The 27,518-nt window shown below is 31.8% G+C and overlaps 2 protein-coding genes across 2 annotated transcripts; both read left to right on the forward strand.

The window, feature by feature from the left end:
* Positions 1-1,829: 1,829 nt before the first annotated feature.
* On the forward strand, positions 1,830-7,091 carry LOC148283197 (endocuticle structural protein SgAbd-6-like). Its single transcript, XM_088223873.1, has 3 exons — positions 1,830-1,920; positions 4,685-4,806; positions 6,029-7,091. Exons 1-3 carry the CDS (start codon positions 1,912-1,914, stop codon positions 6,207-6,209), a joined length of 312 nt encoding a protein of 103 aa, XP_088079999.1. The 5' UTR covers positions 1,830-1,911; the 3' UTR covers positions 6,210-7,091.
* Positions 7,092-8,669: 1,578 nt separating this feature from the next.
* LOC148283198 (endocuticle structural protein SgAbd-6-like) lies at positions 8,670-22,508 on the forward strand. The gene is made up of 3 exons (XM_088223874.1): positions 8,670-8,720; positions 13,719-13,834; positions 19,683-22,508. Exons 1-3 carry the CDS (start codon positions 8,712-8,714, stop codon positions 19,867-19,869), a joined length of 312 nt encoding a protein of 103 aa, XP_088080000.1. The 5' UTR covers positions 8,670-8,711; the 3' UTR covers positions 19,870-22,508.
* The last annotated feature ends 5,010 nt before the right edge of the window (positions 22,509-27,518 follow it).

Consider the following 27,518-nt stretch of genomic DNA (forward strand, 5'->3'; position numbering starts at 1 on the left):
GGTAGTTACCTCGAAACCGGTCGAAGTGTAATTAAAAATAAAATTAAAGTAGTTTATACAAATTTATACACAAATAAGTGTAAAATGTCATACCACAAAGTCAAAAATGTTTTCGATAACAATAAAATATTATCAATCGATCTCGATATCGATCAAGTCCATCAAATACTTGAAGATGGACATGTCAAAAGTAGGAATAATCGGCGTGCGTGCATGAGAAGATGTATGAATGTAGAGGAAGCGAGGTCTGTATGCCAAGATAGAGTGTTATGGCGTTCTATCCTCTCTGCCTACCCCTACGGGGAAACGGCGTGATGGTTTGTTGTTGTTGTTGTATAACATATTATTTTTAATTAACTGAAAATCTATAAAATGAAATAAATGGGTGGAAATTAAACGAGTTTAAGGAAAGAATCTGACTGGGATTCATAAAAAACTAATGTTGCTTGTAGACATATATAAATATTTTTCTATTCCCAAAAAATAAGATCTTACCAAATGCAGCCCTGGTAACGGCGAAAAAAACATTTATATCCTAACTTTCTTTCTACTTAATAAATTGAAGATTTAAAGAATTATAAATATACTCATGGCGAGAATTTACATTTCACTGAAAACCGCACGTAAATCGGTCCATTAGTTATTCAGTCTATCAAAGACACACATACGAATTGACCTTTTATATATATAGACACACTTACGAATTAACCTTTTATATATATAGATAATAAAATATTATGACATGGGAAAAAACATTTATTATAAAAAAATTCAAAGTTTAAAGAAAAGGTTAAGAAATGTATTTAACAACTTATGAAATATATTTACTCGTACATTGTTATTATTAAGGCACACATAAGAATATGTTTGTGTTTGCCCTATTACAAGATTCAAAATCAAAAACAAATCAACCAAAATAAAAAAAACATTTATATTTATGTTATACTTCTCGCCAGTCATAGTATTCACCAGCCTGATCACTGGACAAAAGCGACTGAATGACCTGACCACGACCAATTAGAACTGTGATGACTAGAATAGTATCGCATTACTCCTAAGCCTGCGATTGGGAATGCTTAGAGGATTTTTTTAAAAGATTTCAGGAACATCGAGAAATGAGTCTTTTATTTAGAACTAACAGAATATGCTCCAATTACACCGACTTTTTAAAATTTAAATAAGTTTCGGAAATCGCGTTTTTGTCAAAATTAGCAAATCTTTTTGATTGAAAACGTAAGTAAAATGAGACATTTTGCCCATTTTTACAAAAAACGTAACAATTATTACATATTTTTTTTTTTGCAACTGGCTTTCACGTCAGTCTGAATTTAATCTTGGTATCTTAAATATCAGGTTATAGATAGTATCTTAATCAGATTATAAAACAAAAACCACTGCCCTACTTGTAACAATAAGTCATTAAAATATATTGTTTATAATATTTTTTTATTATTATTATTATAAATTTTGTAGAACAAATAAGTTACTAACAATCGATTACTTGTCGGGGGACTTAAACACATATATTAATAGTTTATGCCAGGCAGATAATAAAAAAATGATTCTTTTCGTAATTGATTACCTAATATTAACCTGTAGGTACAACAATATGCCCGAATGCCCGCCCTATTGGTTGTTAGACAAGGCCAGCCATAAAAAAACATTGATTGGTTGCGCCGATTTGCAGACAAAAATAAAACATATCTTCAGTTAGCGAGAATCCTCAAGATGACACCATATGTAAAAATAATATATTATACCAGCACACATAATGTGATATATCATTTGGATTTAATATTTATAAATAAATCAGAGACTATAATATCACAGTTCAGTGTTATCTCTCCAACGGGGTTGTTGTAGTTACCAAATAAGTTTACTTTTTAAAATATATATATATCAACATCAACGATGAATTTTGTGAGTACAAACAATTAGGTATTAACAACTTGATAGGGGGTAGTGTTTTTTTTAAATGTCGCCACCTGTTTGCAAATTATAGAATATAGACTTTAATGAAACTACTAGAAAAGCATACCCCGGAAAAAATATGTAATGTGAGATATTTAACATCAGAATTAAAGAGTTATGTGGCAGTAAAATATTATTACCCTCTTCATTGAATGGTAAAATCACATTTTATAATGGACAAAATGTAAAGTGCGAAATCGGGGGTAATGATCGAGGTTTATTGTTTCCACAAACTTAAGTATGTAGACAATATTAATTCGTGTAGAATTATAAACTACTTGTAATTTGATGCTTACTTTAACAATGATATTTGTAAGATTTTAACAGAGAAATAATATTAACATATCACTACAGAGATGGAGAACATTTTAGAGAAGGGAATGTGGAATTTTAGGCATATACAGGGCTCGTGACGTTTGTAATTAAACACGAGCATATTGTTTTCCCCTCCCCTCCCTTGTAAGCATGAGTCTGGTTCTTTGTGCAAACTATCCCGATGGTAGGTCCGGCTCTGATGACCCGTTACCGGCTCGTTTAAGTGGACACTTTGCGTTGTGAAATATTCACAACTCTGCGTATATTTAAAAATAAAAATTTCATCAATTCATCCGTCTGTTGATTTTTGTGAAGTAAAAGAGCTGAAACCTTTTTTGATGCAGTGAGATTCATCTGATTATAGTTTTTCAGATTCCAAGAATTTATCGAATAAACTTTTTTTTTCGTTTCTAAAATCGATTTAGTTTTATATTACAAATAGCATCAATATTTACGAACGAAGATAGATTCCGGCGCAGTGGCGCGGCTGGTTAGACGGACAACTGTAAAGCTGGCGTCATGGGTTCAATTCTCGCCAGTTGTAAGAGAAAAATCCAAGAAAATATTTTCTAAATCAGCTATACGGTGAATCATTTTTCATAACTTCCTTCAATTTCTGCTCTTTTGCACCTGCTAACGAGCTTCTATAATAGAGGTAGAGCCTAGTATTCTTGTAATTTAGGCTATGCAAAAAATATTTCGATAAACGTTAATAAATATAAATATAATAAATGAAAACATGCGTTCGAAGTATTAAGGAAGCTTTAAGGAACTTTCAAATATTTAAAAACGTAAAAATTTAAAAATAAAAAGTCTTTAAATAAATGGTTAATATAATAATGAAATAATAAATCAAAGGAATCACAAAGCCAGGGTGTATTTCTAAACAGTTGTATAGTATTAAATGCAGGCACATAATTGTTAAGAAAAAAAAAGCATGTTACGTCTGATTACAAGTTTTTTTTATTAAAGAAAACTTAGTAATGGAAAATATTTTGGAGTTCATTGTACCACACACACCATCCCGCTTTATTCTGACTGACTTTAGCCATTTTACATCTGTTGTACAAATCCACGCCGCACGTTATCGTGTTTTTATAATTGGGGTGGATTTACTGAGAAGGCGAAAATTTCTAATAAGGTAATATGGAAGTCTAGGCATTTACGTGCCTTTTGACCTGTTATTGGCTGGTTTACTTGTTTTCATATTAGAACATTTCTTATTATCTATATCACTATGTTTATTAAAATAAAAATATCCCTCATAGGCATGGCTAGTGCGCGGGTATACTAAATTAAGAATCTATTATAAAATCTACGTGAAATATAAAGTGAAATTAAGACATAAAATAAAAATAGAAAGTTACGATTAGGTTGTTTTTTTTTATGAGGCGACTTTACACACTATGGCTACTTAGTTCACCAGTTTTCCTATATTGACACATCCATATTTCTTTAATTCTTTCATCTGTTAATATTAGCCAAGTTAAAAAGCTGGAACACGTACTACCGCGAAAAGATTAATTTGATTGAATTATTTCACGCAGCGCTTGAAAACTATTTTCAAATGTACATATATACACGTACTTTTTGGACCAGTGGGTTTAGTTGCAATATTTTGAGTTTGTCCAAATTCTTGTGGACAAAATAATGGATTTCACCCCTTACGGAGTTTTAATTTAGATCTAAATTTGTTGCAGGGATAACATTTTTGAGAAAGGAGCATTAACAAGGCTAATGACCTGTTATTGACTGGTTTCAGTGGCCACTTTACACAGTGTGTAACATTCACCATTCTGCCAATATTTGAACATTTATATTTCCTCAACTCTTCTATCTGTTGACTTTTGTAAACTAAAAGAGCCGAAACCTTTATCATGTGGGCGAGTTTCATCCGGCAGAACTAATTCACCTACAGAAAACAATATTCCAATTTTTGTACTTCTTATTTTACCAATTAGTTAATTCAACAATATTTTGAGTATGTCCAAATGCTCGCAGACTGGCTGGATTTCCTCTATTGGGAGTTTTTTAAAAAGGAATGACAGGTCATAAGCTCTGCAAATGCCTAGATTTCCATATTCCTTTCTCAAAAATATTTTCCCTCTCTGTCATAGCAAATTCAGATCTAAGTAACTCCCTAGGGAGGGAAATCCAGTCAGTCCGCAAGCATTTGGACATTCTAAAAACATTGTTTGAATTTATTTTGTGGTTTCACTCGAATAAAAATCTTGCAAAAAATAATGGAGTGAAGATTAGTCCGCCTGATGGCTTACTGTTAAACGCGTTATTTTAATCAAAAAACTTGTAAATGTAGAGAAAGCAAAGTCTCTATGGTTAAACAGTGTGCTGTGGCGTTCTATCCTCGTTTTTTTAAGAAGATATTTCTTTTTTCCAGATTATCTTAATATTTTCAACGGTATTAGTTACATTTGTTCTAACAGAAGATGACAATTCGAAGAATGCCGTAGTAAATAATTACGAATTTGTGCGAGGACCAACTAACAATTATCGTTTTGGGTATGATTTCATGTTTATTTATTACACAAGTTCACGTTTTTACAAACTAAAATTTTATTTATATACCGAAATACGTATTTTTTTTATAAATGTTAAATTGTTTCTTAACATAAACCCATGGCTATGCAAATTGCTCAAGCATAGAAAATGATTATAATAAATCCATTAATGTCACGCTTTTATTTAAAACAAGAAGTTACAAAAAAAATACCTTTTTTACCATACATAGGTGAAACTTATTTTTACCCTTTTTCAACGCCATTTTAATTTTAATAAAAAAAATATTTGTTTTGATATTTTTTTATTTCAAATATCCAACAGCAAAAAATACAAAAGTGCGGAATACTTTTGTTTTTTTTTTTTTAATTGTAAAAGCCATTCCACTAAGCGTTTTAAATTAATCATTCAGTTTGTTAAGTTCTCACATAAATTACAACGTAGTTTTGATAAACTTTTTTTTTAAATTTAAATATTTTAGGATTTACTTTGCTTTCTATAAACTTTTTTTTTCTACCTCTTCGTCAATTTGGTGAATACATATTACATATTTTTTTAATTGTTATTTTTAACATTACGAAAGTATTTTTTTGACTTTAACTGGATTTAATTATATTTTGTATTTTTTTGTTCAATGTATGGATGAATAAAGATGTACCTCCCTGTCCATTTTACTAAAATAGTTTTCAAACTTTCTTACTTTTATATGCCCTTTAATGATTTATATTTTGCACAATATGTTAGCGTGTTCATCGTATGAAACCACTGTGTTAATTATAACATATCGTCGCTTAAGCGGCAACATGACCAATCTCATGGTTTTACCAGATTGAGATATGTATGTAAAAAGCTTTGTAGCCTTCTGAATCGACATGCCTACTCAGTTTTGACAAACTCCCACTAGAGGCGCCACAAATTGTCTCATATAAACATGACTTATCAAAATTTTCTAGACAACGTGACGCTTATTTTATTAAGTTTTTTGTCTTTCCTGTAAAGTGCAAAAAAATAATAAGTCATGTTGCCGTTTAAGTGACGATATATCCATAAAAACTTTTTATGTTTATTTTATCTACTAACTGTTTATTATTTGAAGTATTTATTTCTGCACACTGTGTATTTTTTGTATGGTAAAATAATATATTCATAAAAAAATACAGAAAAAACGAATTGCGTCAAAGACTTATACTAATTATTATTATCTATTATGTTACTATTATTGCAGGTTTGATTCCAGTGATGGAACATCACGCAGAGAAGAGGGAAGTAACGATGAAAGTAACGCACTCGCTGTCAAGGGAGCAGTTTCTTGGACCGCTCAGGATGGCTCCAGATATGAAATGACCTTTAGTGCGGACAACAAAGGGTTCAGACCCATAATCAAACGGGTCTCAGGGCCAGAATAGTTCCTTCTTAAAATCTATATACATATGTAGATCTTTGAGGTAGCGAAGTAAATTTCCAGTACCATAACTACACCCACTTGAAATGTAAAATTGAGTTTATTTTTTATAATTATTTCCATTATTCAATAAAATTATTTTCAAAATGTCCGTAAATTGTCAGGAAAACGGTTTACCCACCGCAAAATTAATGAACATATAAATATGCAATCGATAAGTTATTTTGACTTTGAACGTATTGTCGAAGCCAAAAAAGTGTTTACCGGTTATATTATGCCCTGTTGACATTTATGAAAATAAAATAAATAAATAAACAAACCGTTAATTTAATATGAGATGATTTTTTGTGCTTGTATTTGTAGTCTGTGGATATTGTTTAACTCTTAAAAGAATGTTGTAAATAATCCCTTTGCGCGCAATGATGTAACATCGTGTTTTCACGAGCAAAAGACGGACAATTCTGAAGACATTTAAAAAAAAAACAATGATACATGCAGTTTAATAATTCCTTTTCCGTAATTTATAAAAATAAACATGTAATTTAGCCCTGTTACAGCAAAAAAATATATAAATCATGAATTCGTCGCTCATAATTCACGCGTGCGACCCCCATCACCGCCATGAGCCGACTGAATTTGTTTCGAACATCGCCGTCTACAGAACAGCGTCTCTATCTTCCTTGTTGTGTGTTATATATTCGTGCTTTCTCTAATACAGATGTACTGCTGTATTTGCGGACACCATTATTTAGGTAGCGAGGTGAAATATTTTTGAATTAAAATCCAGCATCGTTATACAAATTTATATTACATCGTTATTATAATACTTCAGAAAATATTATGTTACGTCGTATGTTATGTTTTGCCATACGATATTTAAATCTTCCCCGGTAAAAAACTGGATTTATTTTTTACATTAAAAAAAAGCTCTTATATGTAAATTATTTTTTTCTGCCTCGTGATGTATTTGGATCTTTGTTGTGTAGTATTAAGAATTGTAACGCCATATCACTCAGACCTCGCTTCCTCTACATTCACACATCTTCTTATGCACGCACGCCGATTATTTCTACCTTTGACATGTCCATCTTCAAGTATTTGATGGACTTGATAGTGCCACGTCTTTCTCGGCCTCCCTCGTTTACTGCATCCATCAACATTCACATCGTAGATCCTTTTAGCCATTCTTTCGTTGTCCATTCGCTCTACATGTACAAACCAACGCAGCACCCCTTTCTTGATTCTGTCGATAATAGATATCTCAGCCTTACACAGTTCACGGATCTCGACATGTGTGCACCTATCATACATCGATTTATCACACATTCGCCTGAGGGATTGCTTTTCGACTGCATTTAACCTACTTTCATCATCATTTTTCCAATTCCAAACTTCGCTCCTTACATTAGAACTGGCACTAGAACTCCATTGTGAACTGCTAGTTTAGCCTCCTGCGATTAACATTTGTTTGCCAAAGTAGGTTTCAGTGCACCGTTCACCCTGTTCCCGACTCTCACCCTCCTTTCAATATCTTTCTCGGTCTTTCCATCCCTAGTAAACATACTTCCCAGATATACGATTTTTTTTACCTGATTCAGAATATCTTCGTTCACAGTGATTTTACATTTAGTTACATTTTCATCCCTTTCAAAAACCATCACTTTCGATTTATCAACATTCATAAGCAAATCGCTTTTCTTGCATACATCGTAGACTTTTGTTACCAAGAATTGCGGGTCTTCTTTGCTGCTAGCAAGAAGCACAGCATCATCCACATACAGAAGACAGTTTACAGTTATACCACCCATTTTTACTCCCATTCTTAAATCTTTCAGTTCTTTCTTACAGTTATCGATGTATATGTTTAACAACAATGGTGACATTACACATCCCCGTTTGATTCCTTTAGGAATGTTAAACCACGAGGTGATGACCCATTCACCTTCACACATGCTGTGCTGTCCAAACAGAGACGCAATAGCCCTTGTTAGGTTACCAGGTATTTGAACGAAGTAATATAAACATGCCCTTTGAGATATCAAGAATACTTATCTTCTTCAAGATCTTCATGAGACAAAAATTACTAAGAGGGTTGTAGGCAATCTTTTAAATATGTAAGTATCCGAAAATAGTCACTCGAGCCGTATAAAGAGCTCTGTCGTGTTTTTTCATTTAACTTGCGAATATCTAGAAATTGAAAGTGTTTATGACTTTGTCTTATTGAATGTGTCGGTGTAAATGCGCGTGTCGCAAGTTTGTCTCATTTCTCGAGAGTTGCGATGCTCTGTGACGCAATAGGACACAATGATCAGTAAACGAATTTCCAGACAGGAATAATTTTACGAAATCGCACCATAAAATATATGGAAAAGATTGCGTCCTTACAATTTCGTTACACTTTTATTGTTGAAACTGTGGTATAAATGAGAGGCGGGTAAGTTTTAAAATTAACAGTGTGGCGTAGGACAGTCGGAGGAATACACATTCTGCAATCCACAATATCACCATGATTTCGGTTTGCATCGTTTTGTTTAATAATTAATGTAACGTGCTTTTTGAAATAAATCTGTAACTACTTCTGTAGCTCAAGCACACATAATTATCAACGCGCTAATAAGCGACGTGATAAAAATTTCTCACCATGGTTGTTTATCGTATTCGCAATCACAATTCAACATCTGTGAACACCTAATATTAAATGTCAAAATATTTACGGTTCGCGACGTATAATCCTGCTGCGCATTCACATATTTGAATTTCACCGGTGCAAATATGGAAAATATTCCAAAACTGCTATTTATATTTATTTTTTTATTATTTATCACGCTATTTATTGCATTTTACCAGCGTTTGGCAAGCCAAATGTCAAAAAGAGCAGTCGCCATAGTAATTGTATCTAAATTTTCACTTTTTTGTATTGGATACTCTTTACTATTTTGCAAATGCAATATATAGTGTTATTTTTTATAGTAAGCACTGATTTTTTGCCCGTGAACTGTATTTATTTAGGAAAACAAAAAACAAACCGACACGAGCGTTGATTTAGAGATTACACGCGCATTGATTTGTCATTGCGATAACTAAAGCATGATCATTATTGCTCATTGTGATCGCTAAAATGCATGTTGTCAAACACGTCGATAGTTATTTGTGATTGAGCAACTGATCATTTTATATAAGATTGATTTCCAAAGTGTAAAATAAAGCTGCATTTCTCCTTGCTGCATACTAATTAATCGGTAAATACCGAGCCAAACATTATTACCGATTGAATTAGTGGGAAATTGCTTCTGATCATTATCATAATCTTAACACTCCCGGATAAAAAGCAATTGAGATTCTGGCTATGTCCAAAAAGCTTCTTTCCACCCCGTCTCTAACTCCACCTGTATCTCTCATGATCCCGATGTCGATATTAATTTTAAACTTTTTAAATGTGAATTTCTAAAAATATTTTATTAAAATTTAAATTAAATTTAAAAAAACTAAATGAATACACATACACATTGATATTATACAGTGATCTCCAAATTTTAACACAATTATTAGGTTCTGGATGGACGAACATTAAGCACCTGTTTTTTTTTTGCACCACAATAGCCCAGGATGCCCGATTACAGCGGTAAATTACAAGCGCCGAATACGCAGACCTGTGAAAAATCACAATTATTTTTTATGTTCTCACAGTGAATCGAACCCGAAACCTTCCGTTTGTGAGTCAAGCATCTTAACCACTTCACCACGGAGGCCGTGTTTTTTAAAAAAAGACTTCAATGTTTTAAAAGGTCGTTTTGATTTATTTGGGAAATAAATAACAGTTCTAAAATGCATAAGGAAAATAAGAGTACATAGAAATGAAAGTGGTAAAAACCACTGAATAGGGTATTTAATATGTCTGTGGTAAAAATAGTCAATATACGTTTTCTACAGCACAATATAAAATCAATTTTCAAATTTATATGTTTTTTTAAAATATTTTTTATTTCCTTTTTTAATTACTATAAAAAAAATACCACATAATCTTTTGAAGAATATTTTATTCTCTCTTTCTTATGTTACACATAAATATTATAACTGTCTATTTATTATAGGAGCAAAAATTCATTAACATTTTTTTGTATACCCGCGAACAGGCCATGCCTTTGTGGGATTTTTTGTTTACTATTTTTTTGTAAAAAAAATAATATTTTTTTTAAATTTGGAATAAAAAGTTGGTAATTGCATACATAATATATATTTATGTTTTTGCATCAAACATATTTGATTCGAAAACTATAATTGAAAATAACAAATAATTAATATATATTTACAGACATGTTCGTATTTCTAAATGGGCGTACTATCAATGCCGACGCCAATAAGGAATTTTCTGTATTTAGTATAAGAAAAATTAAAATTGTCTGCGTGACCAGAGACAACGGTGTTACGACAATTAACATGCGCCATAGAAAAAATCATTTTTTCTCAAATTTGTCCTAGATATCTGCTCATTGAATTTGGTTTGGAGTATTATCCTGCTGGGTGCAAGATTCACGAGGGTTTTTTAAATTTTCTTTTTTTTTGTCAAGATCAAGATATTTTGGGAATTTTATTATAAAAGCGTATAAAGTCGCGTTAAATAAATTTCTGACCTTACTAAATCCGAACCTGTTTACTTGGGGCGTTGTTCCTCTCCTCGCAATCCGACCACCTCGCCTCAGGTCTCCAGACACTTCGCCTTCCATATAAGGGGACTATTATCTATCTCCTCTGTATGTTTGTTATTCAGATGGTCAGCTGTCCTCCATACTTGCGACATGACTCGCCCAGCGAAGTCATCCTGTGTAGCTTTTGCATACAACATTTACTCTTTATCGTACAAAAACAAGAATCTTTAAATGTTTGATATTATCATAATCAAAATATATTTCATAGTCCCCGGAGTGGCGCCTGAAGCGTAAGACTGATCATCTAAACTTCATGCCGATCATTAATAATTGGCGGTTCGAATGAAAATGTAGTTCTCTATGCACTGTTAGATGCGAAAAAGAAATGCTTATAAATCCATCCATACTAATAAGACAAGTGTGTTTGTACGTTTGTTTGTGTTTCCTTCACGTCTTAACGAAGCGACCGATTGACAATTTTTTTTGCATGGGTATAGCAGAAGAAGTTAGAAGCAAAATACTTATTTTTCAATCCCGAATAATAAAAAAATACCATGAAAATATATAATATTAACAATTAGCAACTTTTTTAAGAATGAGTAGGCGGTAAGGTGGTGTAAATACTAATTAATGTGAAATTAATTCTTTAAATTTCTATTTTTGACTTATTATATCTATGGTTATTTTGGTTTGCTTTTCATTTTGGTTTTGTAGTAGGATTATAGATTTATAAACAGAATAACGATGCTATGTCGCCATAGATATCCAGATCGTCACATGTTTTTCATAGTTATAGTTAGGGGACCGGCGGTCGATACAAGCATGGCGAAAATTCTTATTGATAAACGGCAAAACTAATGTATTACCTAACTAATTTCTCTAAAAAAGCTTATAAATAATAAAGGATTTAAAAAATAATTACTTCTTAATCTCAATAACTATTTTATGAAAAAAAATATTTATAACTTTCCCAAATCATACATTTTTTTACGAGCCTCTCAAAATTGACGACATCTTTTAGCGCGAGCTTTAAGCTATTTTTTTGTATTTTCTCGATTCATTTTAAAGGTTGCGTGTATTTTCGAATGACACCGTTCTTCGTTTACAGCGCCATCTATATAAAATATACGTGCATATTATTAATTTCGGTAACTTTATAAAAACAGAGTGGCAAAAAATTCTCAGAGACCGACCAAACAGCTTGAGCAATTTTTTGTTTTTATAATACTTCCAACGCCCAAAACAACCTTCGAAACACTTTGATTACAAATAACAAAACATATTTTAAACAAACAATCGGCGTTGGTTGATTCATCAAGTTTTCAGTAATTAAATTACTTTTGATGTTTTTTTCTGGATTACTGTGGTTCTGTATGCGTCAAATTCTACAAAAGCCCAGATGATGGACACTGTAACGCTGCACAAAACGTCATCAAAACGAAGAGTACCACGTTACAACAACCCAAAAAAACATCACTAGCGTTGATTAAGTTTATTATTTTACTAACGCAGATTAAATACTAAATACAACGCGACGCACGTCGTTTAAATCACATGATGATTCAAATCCTAATCCATACTTGTTGGTGGATAGGGCACTGCATTATTAACTAAATGCAGCATATTTCGCTAGAGGAATTTTGCTAGAGCAATATAAAGTGATCAGTCTTAGGCTTGAAATACTAATTACTTATATATTTATTTATTATCGAATTCATTCTAAGATCAACGTACTATAAAAACACTTAAGACAACCTTTTTAATAATACTGAAAGGACTGAAATTGCGCTGTGTAGAAGCCTACGAGAAATAACATTTTAATGAATATTTACATAAATTATTTCAAATCTTTGATGTTCGTCATACGCAGGTATCAAACAGAAGCGTGCGATGTGGTTTTCGATTAAGAAAGGGATCACTTGATATTACGTACCTACCAATGTAAAATTTGGGCCTACTGAAATAAAAATAAAAAAACTAACACAGAAATTCAAATTAAGTAAGTGCTTTTAAATACAAAACATTAGATCACTGGTACAGTTTAGAGTAGGTTTGAGGTCTTGAATTAATATGGAATGAGCAGATAGACACATTCTTTTTTAAAAAAATGCATACTGCAAATAAATTATTTTTTCGTAATTTCAGTAAATGTTAATTTGGTTTTTCTTTTATTATTATTTTCTTTTCTTTTCATGGTCAGGTCATACCATATATATGTGCTTTAAACTATTTAATAATTAAAAAAGGAATGGCTCACGCTGAGACGCTGTTTTAAGGTAGACATTTTTTTGCAAAAATAAACAATAACATGACTATCTACAGGTTAATTTATTATATAGTTATACAATAAATTTACCATTTATTATTTTTGAATGTTTTTTAGTAAGTTTTCCGATTTTTCTCTACCTAAATCCAGTAAGAATTTTATTACAAATTTATTTAATAGAATTCAGGCCGTGGTTTTTTTAATGTTTGGGTAATATATTGAATATTTTGGGGCCCAGAAACCTAAAATTTCTTTTCCCAAATTCAGAGTTTGCGGTTGACCCCACGACCCATCCTTTAGTTTGACTTCTGGTAGTGTGGGAGTGTTCCTTTTGGGATTTGGTAGAATAATTTGCTCTCACAAACATACTTATTCTAGATATATATAATTGCCTTATATCTAATATATCGAATTCTTCGAACAACTTGACGCTAGAGTGCCTGAAGGGCTTTTTAAAAATTATTTTGATAATAGATTTTTGAGCAGACTCGAGAGGTTTTAATATTGAGTTATAAGTGCCTCCCCATCCTATTATGCCATAGGTTATAATTAAGTCACTAGTTATTGATAGTAAAGTTAAGACCTGTTTACTTTGTTCCAGCTATTTGTTTTTGGTCTTCTCATAACCATATCGTATGCTGCCCCGCCGAAGAAGCCTGATGCTCATATACTAAAATACGATATTGAAGAAACTGGCTTCGGGGGATACAGTTTTGAGTGAGTTTACTGAATACATTAACAAAAAATGGTTTCTCAAATCACCTTTGTTTTTTTTTTTAATTAACACAATAATTTTAAAATACACTCCTTATTATCGTTATAAAGTGTCAAGATCTGGTTCCCACGCCAGCCAATTAATTGATTAGAAAAAGCAAAACATTGATACCCAATAATATTACGAATTGAACAGTGTATACTAGTATACTTTACAGAAACAAATATTTTCATAGTAAAATTACTTACTATACTATATATTATTTTAGGTTTTTAATTTGCTTTAACACCTCTTTTTAAAACCATAAAAGATAAAAAGTTTGATGGAAAGTGCTTATCGAGTGGATATGGAATACATTTTTGTGTGCCAAATAAAACCGCAAGCCTGGACGAGTGTTCTCGACTGAAAATTTAAATCGAGTGGGGGTAATTCCCTCCCGTAGTGTAGTGATTGGCGCGTTCACTCACCATACGTCCTAGGTTCAATCCCGGAGGGGTAGACATGAAATATTGGTTATAATGTTGGTTCTTCACTGAAGTATTTAATCGTTGGACGGGCACATGAATGTAATAGTAAAGTCCAGATACGTAGCAATTGTAGTACTAAGATGTGCAGATAGGGGAATGGTGATGATGATGATAATTAGTATTGATTAAATAATTTCATCGTATATACGTGCCTACACTAAGGCGAGGTTACGTTTCCTGTATGCGGTTCATTAATTGCGTGTTTTAAGTATTTTGATCATCATTTAAGTTGTTAATATTCTAATTTGATTATTTATTTTACAAAAGAGCTTAAAAAACAAAATTAAGCCTCTACTCCTTTCAAAATAATACATATTTTGTTTCTAATTAATGTTCGCCAAGGTCAGGTATCGCCTGTTTTTTATTCGTTTTACACCTTTAAATTGAAATTATATAAGGAAACTTTTGCTGGAATGAGTTTTTATTGTTTTATAAAGAATAACCGACAAAAATGTACTATATAGGTATAATTTTATACCCTTTTTTCCAACCAATACGGTATTATTTCCGCAATGGTGCGTGTTATACTAGCTTCCGATGCTTCGAGATTGTTGGTTTGATTCCGTAGACCATAGACTCAACGCAGCTTCATAGGTAATAATCTAATGGCGTTGAATCACAGGAACGTGGAAGCCATTTCTTTTTCTTCTTCAGCGATGGCGCTACAGCTCAAATCGAGCCTCGGCCTCCTTCAACTTTTGCCTCCAGCTCCGCCTGTCCTCAGCAGCCATTTCCCAATTTGCAACTTGTAGAAGCTGCGCTGCATCCTTTTTTACGTCATCCTCCTACCTCAGTCTGGGCCTTCCGATCCTTCTTTTACTCCTTGGATGTCCAGTCAGGATTTTTTAGATACTTACGCATTTTGCATTCTTTAAACGTGTCCACCCCATCTCAACTTGAGCTGTTTAATGTGGGTTGAGATACTAGGCGCTTCACATATTCCATTCAACTCGACATTTTGCTTAATGCGCCACTCTTCTCCATCTTTCGTCGTACCACGGATTCGGCGAAGAACTCTATTTTCAAACATGTCCATCTTTTCAGCATACTTTACGGTCAGTGTCAGTGCCTCGCATCCATAGGCCGATACAGTCCAAATAATGGTCTAGAACGGGGTAATTTTCGTTTTCCTATGGATGTTTCCGGATCTAAACACTGGCAGCGAAGAGAAATATGTTCTGTAGCCCGCCGAAAAGCGTGTCTTTATTTCTGGTGTTTCCTCATACCATTTCGTGAGACCGAGAGCCAAAACAGTAAGGTCGACTGCTTCGAAAGAGTAATTATCTGTTAACCGCACGCTACCTCTTGCTTTGATGGACGGATTTCGGCTTTGAGTTATTAACTTTGTTTTTTAACTTCATTGACCCGGAAGCCAATTAACCGGACCACTTCTAAAATAGCAGAAAATTTGGGTTTCACGAAAACCCCTATTTATACGTTTGGCAAACTGAAGACTGATTTTTAAACATTTCTCCACAATTTGCAAGCGTTGGCGTTGTTCGAGTGCAAGGCGTTGAGTATTGTTATAGAGTACTAATAAATATATTTTTTAAACTGTCACTATTAAATTAAGAAGAGTATAAAAATGACATTTATGTCATGGCTCAGTTGGTTAAACTTCCAACTGTGCGTCGCGGGTTCGATTCCCGCCAGTTGCTAGAAACAATTCCAACCAAGATTTTTTCCCAATTGGGCTGGGTGGGATAGTGGATTATTCATAAATTTCGTTCAAATCCTCTCATTAATTTCTGATAAGCCTCTTAATTAGAGATTTAGCGGGTTATTCCTTTAAAAAAAAACGGTCACCTACAAAAAAACACACTCTATACAAAATGAATTTGATACATAAGGTGTATTTGTGTATTATTATAATTTCTTCTAAAGCCAGGTAATATAAAATATACGAGTAAGTATACCGTGGCATTTCAATTTCGCAGTTCCAATGTATATTATAATGCGTTAATCGTTCGGGATTCCATTTTAATTAGGCATCGCAATATCTGTCAAGGGTTATAATATTTGTTAATGTTAGATGAGTATTCGCAAACATGGATAAAGAAGAAAATTCCACCGACCTAATAACAAGGGAAACATTTATTAAATAAAAATATAAAATTTTAGTTCATGCACATACCTACTTATATAATACATGAGGTTGTCGACCATGCTACTGATAAATTAAAGATATCAAAACTCTGACAATACACATATATTTTCTGAAATTTGGATTAGGTACGCAGGTAATAGATGCATGGCGTTATTGGAATAAGAGATTTGGACACCGATTACATTGCAATGGGAGATCACAGAGTCATTTTTTATTGTCTTTAATGTAAAATCGAATTGTTTCCGTTAAAATTTTAATTTTCGATTAACGTTTTTTAAAACATCATCGATTATAGATTTCTATTTATTTTTATTTATATCCCTACAGAGATGAGGTAGAATTTTTTCAAATTCAGGATTATGGATATTCGAGCGTTTACAGGGCTTATGACCTGTTATTGGCTGAGTTAAGTGGCCACTTTAAGTACTACAACATTCCCCATTCCGCTTATTAGCGAATATCCACACCAGGTAACATTTTTGATTTTTGTATTTATGTTATGAATTTGAGAAAACATCCACGAATATCACTCCACTCGAATATCCATAATCCTGAATTTGAAAAAATTCTACCTCATCTCTGTAGGGATATAAATAAAAATATATACCTACTCCCCCTTGGGAGAAAATCCAGATTTGTACAAGTACACGTACCAAAAATAATGTTCTATTTATTTATTTACTAACGAACATTGCCCTTTTATAAAATTCAAAGCTCAGAGTAATAATGCGCCAAGCTATCGAGGAGCCTAAACGTAAAAAAAACATTCTATGACTATTGGATATTAAGTTAGCTACAGTTCGCAGCAAAACAATGGGCCGCACTCAGGTCGAGAATTGCCAAATGGATATTAATTTGCTTTGTAAATACTTTTAAATATGTACCTGTGTATTTATAATTGCAGGGTTATTTATTTTATAAAACTGAAAATACATGTGAGTGTTTATTTTTTTATTTATTTATTTAATTATTTATTTATTTATTTTTGCACCACAACAGGCCAGGAGGCCCAATTACAGTGGGTTACACCACAGAACACCCAGGCTTGAGAACGCTTTTTTTTGTGTTCTCATCGGGAATTGAACCCGTAACCTTTCCGTGTGAGTCAAGACACCACGGAGGCTGCCACTTCCACTTTATACTTGTGTTACATTTATTGAGACATAAATCCCAGAACCAAAGTCTGGTGTTGAGTTTGTTTGTTTGTCCGTCACATCTCCGAAACAGCGAGTCGTGGTGGCCTGAAATTTGGACATGTCATTTAAGATGCGGTTTAAAGGTTGACGTTGCTCTTTTCGAGTAAATTTTTTATCAACCTCTACTCGATAAAGACTCAAACTTTACATGGATACCTAGTGCGGGCCTGACATATTGCCTTTAATCAACTGTCATTACCAACAGTAAACATACTTTAATTCACAAATTTTTCCCCAAAATTGAGAAAAAATAGTATCTGAAGTAAATATGTTGATATAATGATAGTTTTTGAGCAACATAATACACAAGTCGGGAAAATAAATACCAAAAATTAATGTAAATCATGAGAAAATATTCAAAATCAATTACCTGTGAAAACTGACTCCTTTAACAACTTTGACCCTCCTACTGCTGCAACCAAACATACTGCAATTCACCATAGTCGATTTTTATTTATTGTTACTTAAATATTCAAGTAATTTACAAACAAAGCCAAACACACCGACAAAAACATCTGACAGAACCGTTATGTGTTTGTTGTCAAACAAAACAAAATGGTTGCTAACCAACACACCAACATCGCTTGCGTTCTATGGCGTTCATGGTGATAAGGCTTCTCTCTAGGTAACGCATTATTACTCTGAAATTTAAAAGGTATTAATAAAATAATAAAAGAATAGCTAAAAACATCTTTAAAAAAGAAAAGAAGAACATTTAAGAGAAGGTAATATATAAGTCTAGGCATCTACAGGGCGTACGACCTGTCATTGGCTGGTTTAAATTTTCTTCATCTCTATTGTAATATGTTAATATAAATAGCTCCCCAGGGAGTTGAATCCAGTCCTTGTCTACAAAAATTTGGACAAACTCAAAATATTGTTAAAGAAAAGAAGCATTAAAAATAAAAGGGACATCGAGACAAGATCTGGACTATTTATTTAGTGCTCGTTTAAATCCTTGTAAACTTAAACCAAAAAACCAAAAGTCCGGATTTTGTCTTGAGTTAATATATTTCTGACATAGATATTCATTTCATGGAAATGTACTCATTTTTGTATAGATAAAACCATTTTGTTTTTTAGACAGTTAAATAAAACTCCGTACAAATTTTATTTTAATCGGGGCCCTGATACGCTTTTCAAATTGACTTGATCAAATCAAACCCAGTAGATATTATAAATACTATACACGCATTGTAAACATTTACATGGGCATATACATATTATACACATCATCATTCCCTTTCCGCATCTAATGGTGCATATGGCACTGGATTGGTACACCAATCGCATCATATCTCGATCAAATTTGTTACATGAAGGTAAGGTTATCAGTCTTACGCTTCAGGTACCAGTCCAGGGACTAGTGTGAAAACACCTTTTTACATAAATATTTCATATCAACCGTGTCGGGAATCGAACCCGAGACCTCTTGCATGGTAGACAAACGCGCTGACCATTACACCACGAGGCCGTAATATACACAATATTAACAACAACAAAAAATATTCGCAATTACATAAAAATAATGTAACCACCATGTGATGCGTGATTAAAAATATAACACAAAATATAAAAGTAAAATTTCGACATTGAAAATAAAAGTAGAACAAACACAAAATTATCCCTTTTTTTACAAAAATAATGTATATAAATGTATATTACTAAAATAAAAGTACGAAATAGATGTGCATGTTTAAACATTTACCGAAAAAATAGGCATTTATATACCTACAATGGAAACTAAAAAAAAAAATATTCCCAATACAAAGTAAAATTTGTATTACTATAAAAAAAGTTTCAAGTTTGAAATACTTAAATTAAAAACATTTTGTTGTAATTCAATCAAAATTAAAATAGAGATAACTGTTAATTTAATTTGCTTACAAGTGTGTCAAGTCAATGGAAAGATCACACATTTCGTTCTGATTTCAGAATCAATCAATTAATGTAACTCAGAAGGTCAACATTGTATTAATCGTTAATATTTCCAAATGAACAAATAAAGAGTTTATTTTAGTTTTGAAACCAGCGACGGAATCTCCAGACGAGAGGTGGCGCAGGTGATGGATCCTGGAAGTGAAAACGAAATCCTGACAGTCAGGGGTTCCTACTCCTGGGTGGGAGACGATGGTCAGCAGTATACTGTCAACTACGTCGCTGACGAGAATGGATTCCAGCCGCAGGGACTCCATTTACCTAAATAATCATTCTAATGGACGTAAAATTTTACTGAAATCAATCATAATTATTGCATCAGTAATTTTTTTTTTTTTTTTTACCACCAAGCAAAAGACTAAATTAGCGTGGTGATTTACACCACACGGCTCCCGAGTTTGAGAAAAATCGCATTCTATTTTGTATGTAATTAACATGATTTTATGTTATGGTTATTTTAAGAAAAATACTTTATTTAGTTTATAAAACTTTTATTTATAAAATATTTGCCAGTGACCGGGTTTCATCGTGACTCATGACCGACATCGTCGGACAAATTAATAAATAAATTTGATTAGTCTCCCGTCAGATAAAATTGTTATTCAGCCAGTCTGACGATGTTGGTCAAGGCGAAACCCGATACTGCTGAAAATGTCATAAATGAAAAAGATTTAATCTATTATATAGCATAATATATACTATTTTATTTTATATTAAATAATGCACTCCGGCGAGTATATCGCAAATTTTATCGATAATAAAGATAAAATAAGGAATATCTTTCAATACTTTAACAATAATGAACAACAAAAGATAGTATTAACAGTATTAACAATATGAGCATTCATTCAGTTAACACGGTTCGAGATCTAGGAATAACTTTTGACTACAGCTTTATATTTTCCACACATTTTAATAATAGAAAAGAAAAAGCCCTAAAGATGTTAGTTATATTCAGAATATGTAAACCTTTTAAATCTGTATTATCGATAATTTGTTTATACAACTCATTAGTTCGTAGTTATTTGGAATTTGGATCTGTAGTCTGGCCACCACATTACATAACTCACATTAATTTCATTAAATCTAGGTTAAAAAATTTCTTCGCATCCTAACATTTAAATGTGGCCTTGGCAGAACCCTTCAGTCTTATGATCAGCGCCAGAAGATTCTGATCTAGATAAAATGGAATTAAGAGACAGATTTTAGACGTGATATATCTTTATAAAATAATTCATTGTAATGTTGATTCTACATTTTGTTTAGAGAATGTCCCCAGTCGGAGATTGAGATCATACACAACATTTTATCTTCCAATCTTTATTAATAATATGGCGCACTTTAGTGCATTATCAGGTGTGTTAAGATTGTAAAATAATGTAGAAAGTAATGCTGATATTGATATCTTTAACGATACATTCAACAATTATAGGAAAACTGTAACGCAATTTATAAAATCAAATAGTCACTTATGTGAGTTAGGATAAATTATTTTAAATAACCTGTTAGTAATACTATAGATTGTAATACTTTTTATAAAAATCATAGAATTTAATTAAGCTAGCCAATTTAAAAGAAAATCGATATTAAACTTTTTTTTCTCTTTATTTGTGCATGCTGTGTTCACATTTAATTGATAAACAATATCTCAAACAACAATTTATAATTAACAAATTACAACAGGGATGGAAAAAACCTTAAATAAGGGAATATGGAAGTCTAGGCATTTACAAGGATTATGACCTGTCATTGGCGGGTTTAAGTGGCCCTTATCCCAGGTCCCTTATTTGAGGTATTCTCCATCCCTGTTGTAATTTGTTAATCATAATGACTCCCGAGGGAGTGAAATCCAGTCTTTTGTCTACGAACATTTAGACAAACTCAAATATTGTAATTATGATTATTATACAAATTTCATATGTACTGTTTATTGTTTGTGAATCATAATGAATAAAATATTTAAATTAATTAATAAAATAATTAGAAAAGTAACAATAGTAGATTAGTAATCAAAAGATACGAGTATTTCAACAGAGACGTAGGAAATAATTATTTAAAAGATATATCAATCAAGAAGAAGATATTTTTGGGGAGTGTTGAAGTCAAGGCTTTTACAGAGCTTATCACCTGTTTGTTTTAAGTTAAATTAAAAATAATCAACGCACAAACACATCCATATTTTCTTTTGCACATGCACACACAGTCTGTAATTTTTATGAATGCGTTATACCATTGCGTTATTGGTATTACTTTTTTTAACGTGTGATTTTGTTGTGTTCGCTTTGCATACTGTAAACTTCCTAATATATATACTTTAAGAAAATATTAATACCATTTATGATTATGAACAAGAACTTTTAATGAGATGTAGTTGAATCCCGATTATAACGGGATGTTAGCAGAATTACATTCTGTTGTCCACTAATGTTAGAGACGCCCCTTCTTTATTTACATTTAAATCAATAATGTAATGTTACTATCTAAATGTTTGAATTGTTCCTTTCTCTCTCTTCTCTTACTTTCCCATCACCTTTCCTTTTCTTTCTTTATAGTATAGTGTATTTTTTTAAAGTTAATTTTTCGTTTTAAATTTTTGTATAAAATTATAAGATTCTGCATAATAACACAGATATGTCCATGTACTTGTAATTTTCTCAAACTGAACGGTTTGGGTAGGTAGGAAAAAATTGCCTCAAGGTAATATGCCCGCCCTTATATGTGCATAAATTGTATAAGTACGAGTATATAAAGTGTCAAATAAATAAAATCGATTTTTTCAAACGAAATTTTGAATTTTATCATACACTTTTTAAGTGTGTTTATGGGTAACATGTATTTGAAAATGTTTTGATCATTTATGATTATGAACGAGAACTTTAAATGAAATGAAGCTAAACCCCAATATTAATACGAAGTTAGCATAATTACCTTCCGTTATCCTTGTTTTTTAAACGAAAATGTCAGTGTCCAAATTTTCCGTTGTATTCGGGGTCCTAATATTGTTTTCTGTGAAACGAAATAAATATATAAAATGTAAAAAATAAAATAAAATAAAAAATAAAATAATGAAAATGCTGTACAAAGTTTTTCTAAAATATGAGTTAATTTAGTAGTAATACATACATTTTATTTTTTTTGCTGGTGAGTAATCTAAACTTTCTAACTAGGGATAGCTTTTCCGTTCTAAGGCAGTAAAAAATGTATTTTTAAAAGTTATTTTTGTCATAAATACCATTTACTTATATGATAAATTTTGATAGTTTTTCTTAAAGTTAGGATATAATACTTAAAACATTATTTATAAATGAGATACACGTATAAACAGTATTATTACTAGGGCACATAAGAATAAGTTTATGTGTGCTCTACTTCCAGATTTAAAAGTAAATAATAAATATACCAATAAACCAAAATCTTAAGTCATTACCAATAAAACAAGAAATTAACTTTCGTCCTTTTTTATCGGACAACAATTTATCTGACTCCCTCCGACCAATACAGATCAAAAATGCAGTCAACTTCCTCAGCCTGGCAATTCCACCACACTTTCATGAATCTGGGAAAAGGCTGTATATCCTTGGGTCTAAATAGTATTGCTCTAAGATTTTTACATATTATTTCCCTGCATTATACAAAACCTCGTATGCTTGTCAATTTTTTGAGGAATATTTGGTGGAAGGTAATATTTATAAATAATTTTTGTTCAAACATTTTTTTTTGTAACTCTCTCCCAAATGCCTCAACGATACTGTGCGAAAAAGACAAATGCATACGGACTGATTATGCATTACTATATTCGAAGTTTTGCAGTCCCGTTTTCCACACCCCAAAACTACACCGATTTTGTTGTTTTTTTTTAGTAAGATTGTCAGAATGTGTCGGTGCCTTTTGCGTTTTTCAAAAATATTTATCGTGTTTGTATACCGTACGACGGATAGTCCTAGATCATACAATAAACTATTTTTAAAATAACAAAACGATAGAGGTACGCCAGTGGTAAATATCTATTGTGTGTAAAAAATCACTGATCTCGTGCTATAATCTAGGGAGAAAATACGGAAATACGTTTTTTCAAAGAGTCAGAAGAAGAAGTCAGACCGCGTTCCCCTTTAAAATGAATCTCAGCCACATGGTAAAGGTTTCATATCTTAATAGAGAAGTAATCTTCACAAAAGTCAACAGATGAAATGTCAATGAATCTCAACCACGTGGTAAAGGTTTCATCTCTTAATAGAGAAGTAATCTTCACAAAAGTCAACAGATGAAACAGTTGAGGAAATGTGGATGTTTAAACAGGCAGAATGGTGAATGAATAAAGCCTTTAGAAATCGTACAAAAACTAATTATTAAAATTATACTTCACAAAAATTCAACTTTTCCCTCAAACTAATTATTTCAGGAAGCTGAACTTTTGAAGCTTCGAGAAATCTGTATGTTTTTATGCGCCAACATGTATTTCCTAAAAATTTTTATAGATCTAGTCAAAGATTGGATAGTTTATTTGAAATTCCTTATTGTAAATCCCGAATCGGGAATTATTTGAATATATTTCGCATATTTCGATAAAAATTTTTGTTAAAATTATGAATAAAAAACAACGGATTAAAACCTTCTTTTTTTAATGATTAAAATACACCTTTACTATAATTGTCTCATTTATAGTGACTAAAAAATTGTGTTCTTATATCACCACTCATTTTTTAACTTATTGATATCTTTTGTTTCAGTAGCCTTTATTTCAATAAAAAATAAAATGTATACCTACACACAGGCCATGCCTTTGTGGATTTTTTTGTGTTTATATAATAGTGTTTTGGATATTTTTTACTTATTATTTTTTATTATTTTTTACCTATTGTAAATGCAAAAAATAAATTATAATAGGTGAAAAAAAAATTTTTTTTAGTGCCAGCCAATGACAGGTCATAAGCCCTGTAAATGCCTAGACTTCCATACTCTCTTCACATTTTTTTTCTCTCTGTTGCAACAAATTAAGGCCCTCTTAAGGTGTCGGTTATGTCAAAACCATCTCACTGAATAACCTAGATACCTGTCAAAATACACTGAATTCTCTACTTAAAAAATATCCTTGGTAAATGAGTAAGTGTGACTTTTGAAAGTACGGTATTTAAAAACGAGTATTTGATTTTTTACTTGTTGTGTATGATGTTGGTAATGCAAATTCTAATGGCAGTGATAACATTAAAGGTCAGGTTAGTCAAATTATTTTTAACATCCACGGAGTTTTGATATCTACATTTAAAATTCGTACGTGACTTTTAACTTTTTAGTTGCGTCGATTTAAATATCATTGATGATGATTTACTCGCATGATTTCTGGTAAAGTAAGGTCCTCTTCCGAAATGTAGGATCCACAGTCCATGGGTTTCTGACGGAGTCGGAAATCAAATAGCCTCCTGATTCTTGCACTCCAGCCATGGGTAAACTCGCCAGTAAAATAACGGTTGGACTTTTTATGACCTCCTCAAAGAACTTATTCTATACTTATCATCTAAGCTTCGGTATAAAAAACAATATAAATGAAGCGATGGCAATTTTTAATTTTTTTATTTATTGACATCTAGAGTCATATACACAATGATAATGTTATAATATAATATATGTACTTAATACTAGACTAAAAATAATTTTAAACTTACAATGAACAATGGACATAATGTGTCATAAGAGAATCGAAATTGAAAAACAAAAAGTCAAATGTTTGTACATAATCTTTATATATTGTGAAGGGTCAGTGTTTATAAGAGGTTGAAATAAATTATTTGGTCCCAGTTGGGCGACATTATAGAAGTAGGTTATCACAAACTAATAAGCAATTAAGATTTAGAAGAATAATGCATATAACCAAATAAAGTACCTACAAACAGCTTACCTTTCACCTGTTTCACTCAATCGGCAAGAACATGAGAATTCTCCAAAAGAATACGATTATGTTGTGTAAATTTAATTTTATGAACGGAATCAAAAACGTTATATTTAAAATACCTAACTGTAAAATGGAACAAATATGACTTAAAGATCTGGATTTTATGAAATAAACAACTCGTTAGTGAAATACAAAATTTTAATAAAAGAAGCAATTCTCTACAAATGTAACAAGAATAATTAATATAAAAATTCTGAACTCTGCCTAGCTGATATGAATAAAGGGTTGACAATTAATTTATCTAAGAAATAAATATTCGTAACAATAATAATGACAACTGAAATAGATTCTTGATTGTTTCCTTCTTGCCGTAATATGAAATAATGTTGATTTTACAAAATAAAATCCGCAGATGGAACTCGATATGCGACGTCTTCGGTTGATACTCATGGTTGGCTCAGTTGATGATTTCCCAGAAGATTGTTGGTGAGAAGACCGAAGTTTGACGTTTGCAAAAAAAATTATAATATAATATAAAATATTTATTTTATATTTTGGAATTCAACCATAAACAAGTTATTACGTTCCTAGGTTCCTTAAATTCAATATTTGAATATTTATAATTTTTAGTTTTGGAATTTCATCACAAACAAGTTCCTAGGTACCTACTTATCAATAAATAGTCTGTTTCCAAGGCAAGCCAACGTTTGGGCAGGACAACGTCTGTCGAGTCATATTTTATATTTAATTATGCTGCTATTTTTTCTGTGTATTCACTAAAATATTTATTGAAACTGTAGAAAAATTAAAAATTTTAGGTGGTCCCCTCTGCCATCTGACTACCAATTTGTTATATACATAAAGGCGAGATGATCAAACTCACGCTTTAGGTGTAACTATAATATAATGTAATATTTCACGTCAGCCCGGGAACTATGTGGTAGGCAAATGCACCAACTAGTAAATACGTACACCGCAAAACGAGCTAATCTGTAAACGATTTTCCTTTTCAGGATGTTTTAACTGAGTGTCAAAGACAGTCGTTCATGCTTCTATTTCATACAAAGTATCTACCGATCTCTTAGTATGTCATGCTTTTGTTTCCTAAGTTCATTCGTGTATCGTATAAGAAACGGAGACTGTGACTGCCAAACTATATAAAAGGTAAACAAAATAAAATATTTTATTAGACTTTTTGTACATAATGTTAATTGTACATTAACGGGCTTATTGCCAAATGGCAATTTCTTCCAACCAATCAATAAAATAAAAGTTTTATTTTTATAATTCAAGTTGCAAACCATATTCAATAAAAAATAAAATAAAATAATCTAAAGATATACAAAAATATACATAACTTTATTTGTATATAAAAACCTTAAATCACTACTATTACTCAATGGGAAAAAGGAATAAAGAGGAAATAGGATAGAGGAAAGGAGGAGAGATTAAGGAATGTTTCTTGAGACGGGATTTAAACAAAGATACTGTACATCTTTGATAGTGGATGGGAGATGATTCCACAGTCGAGCCACATGGACACTATACGAGTTAGAGAAGAAAGAGGAATTGTGGATGGGAGAGGGTGATTTAAGAGTTAGAAAGAAGAGGTAAACCATGAACTGATAAACATTGAAATTTTTCTCGAAGGTATAAAGGAGCGTTAAGACTATGATCTTTAGTAGAAAAGAAGTGAGAAGGAGTGATAGTCTCTCCGCTGTCTAACTTTGAGCCATTTCAGTTACCTACGATAGTCAGAAATGTGGTGATGTTTCACAAGATCAAAAATATACCTTATGCATGTATTCTGAAATCGTTTAAGTTAATCGAGTTGCTCGCAGCTTTAATCAGTCATCGAAGTAATTTCAGCGTAATTTAAAATGGGTAGTAGTAACGCTTGTACGAGTAAGCAGTATTAATAAAAAGAATTAATAAATATCTAGGTGCACGTATTGACTGTTACTTAAGGTGGAACTTACACAAAGAAACCGAGCTAATGAAAATCATATATTCATTAAACATCAGAAATAT

This window comes from Micrasema longulum, unplaced genomic scaffold (genome assembly GCF_059751315.1).
Source record: "Micrasema longulum isolate JH-2025_06_02 unplaced genomic scaffold, ASM5975131v1 h1tg000253l, whole genome shotgun sequence".
NCBI lineage: Eukaryota > Metazoa > Arthropoda > Insecta > Trichoptera > Brachycentridae > Micrasema > Micrasema longulum.

Bases quoted from the DNA above. Each gene is read 5' to 3' on its own strand.
- LOC148283197 (XM_088223873.1), top strand. The intron at 4,807-6,028 runs GTATGATTTCAT...CTATTATTGCAG, and splicing joins ACTAACAATTATCGTTTTGG to GTTTGATTCCAGTGATGGAA.
- LOC148283198 (XM_088223874.1), top strand. The intron at 13,835-19,682 runs GTGAGTTTACTG...AGTTTATTTTAG, and splicing joins TTCGGGGGATACAGTTTTGA to TTTTGAAACCAGCGACGGAA.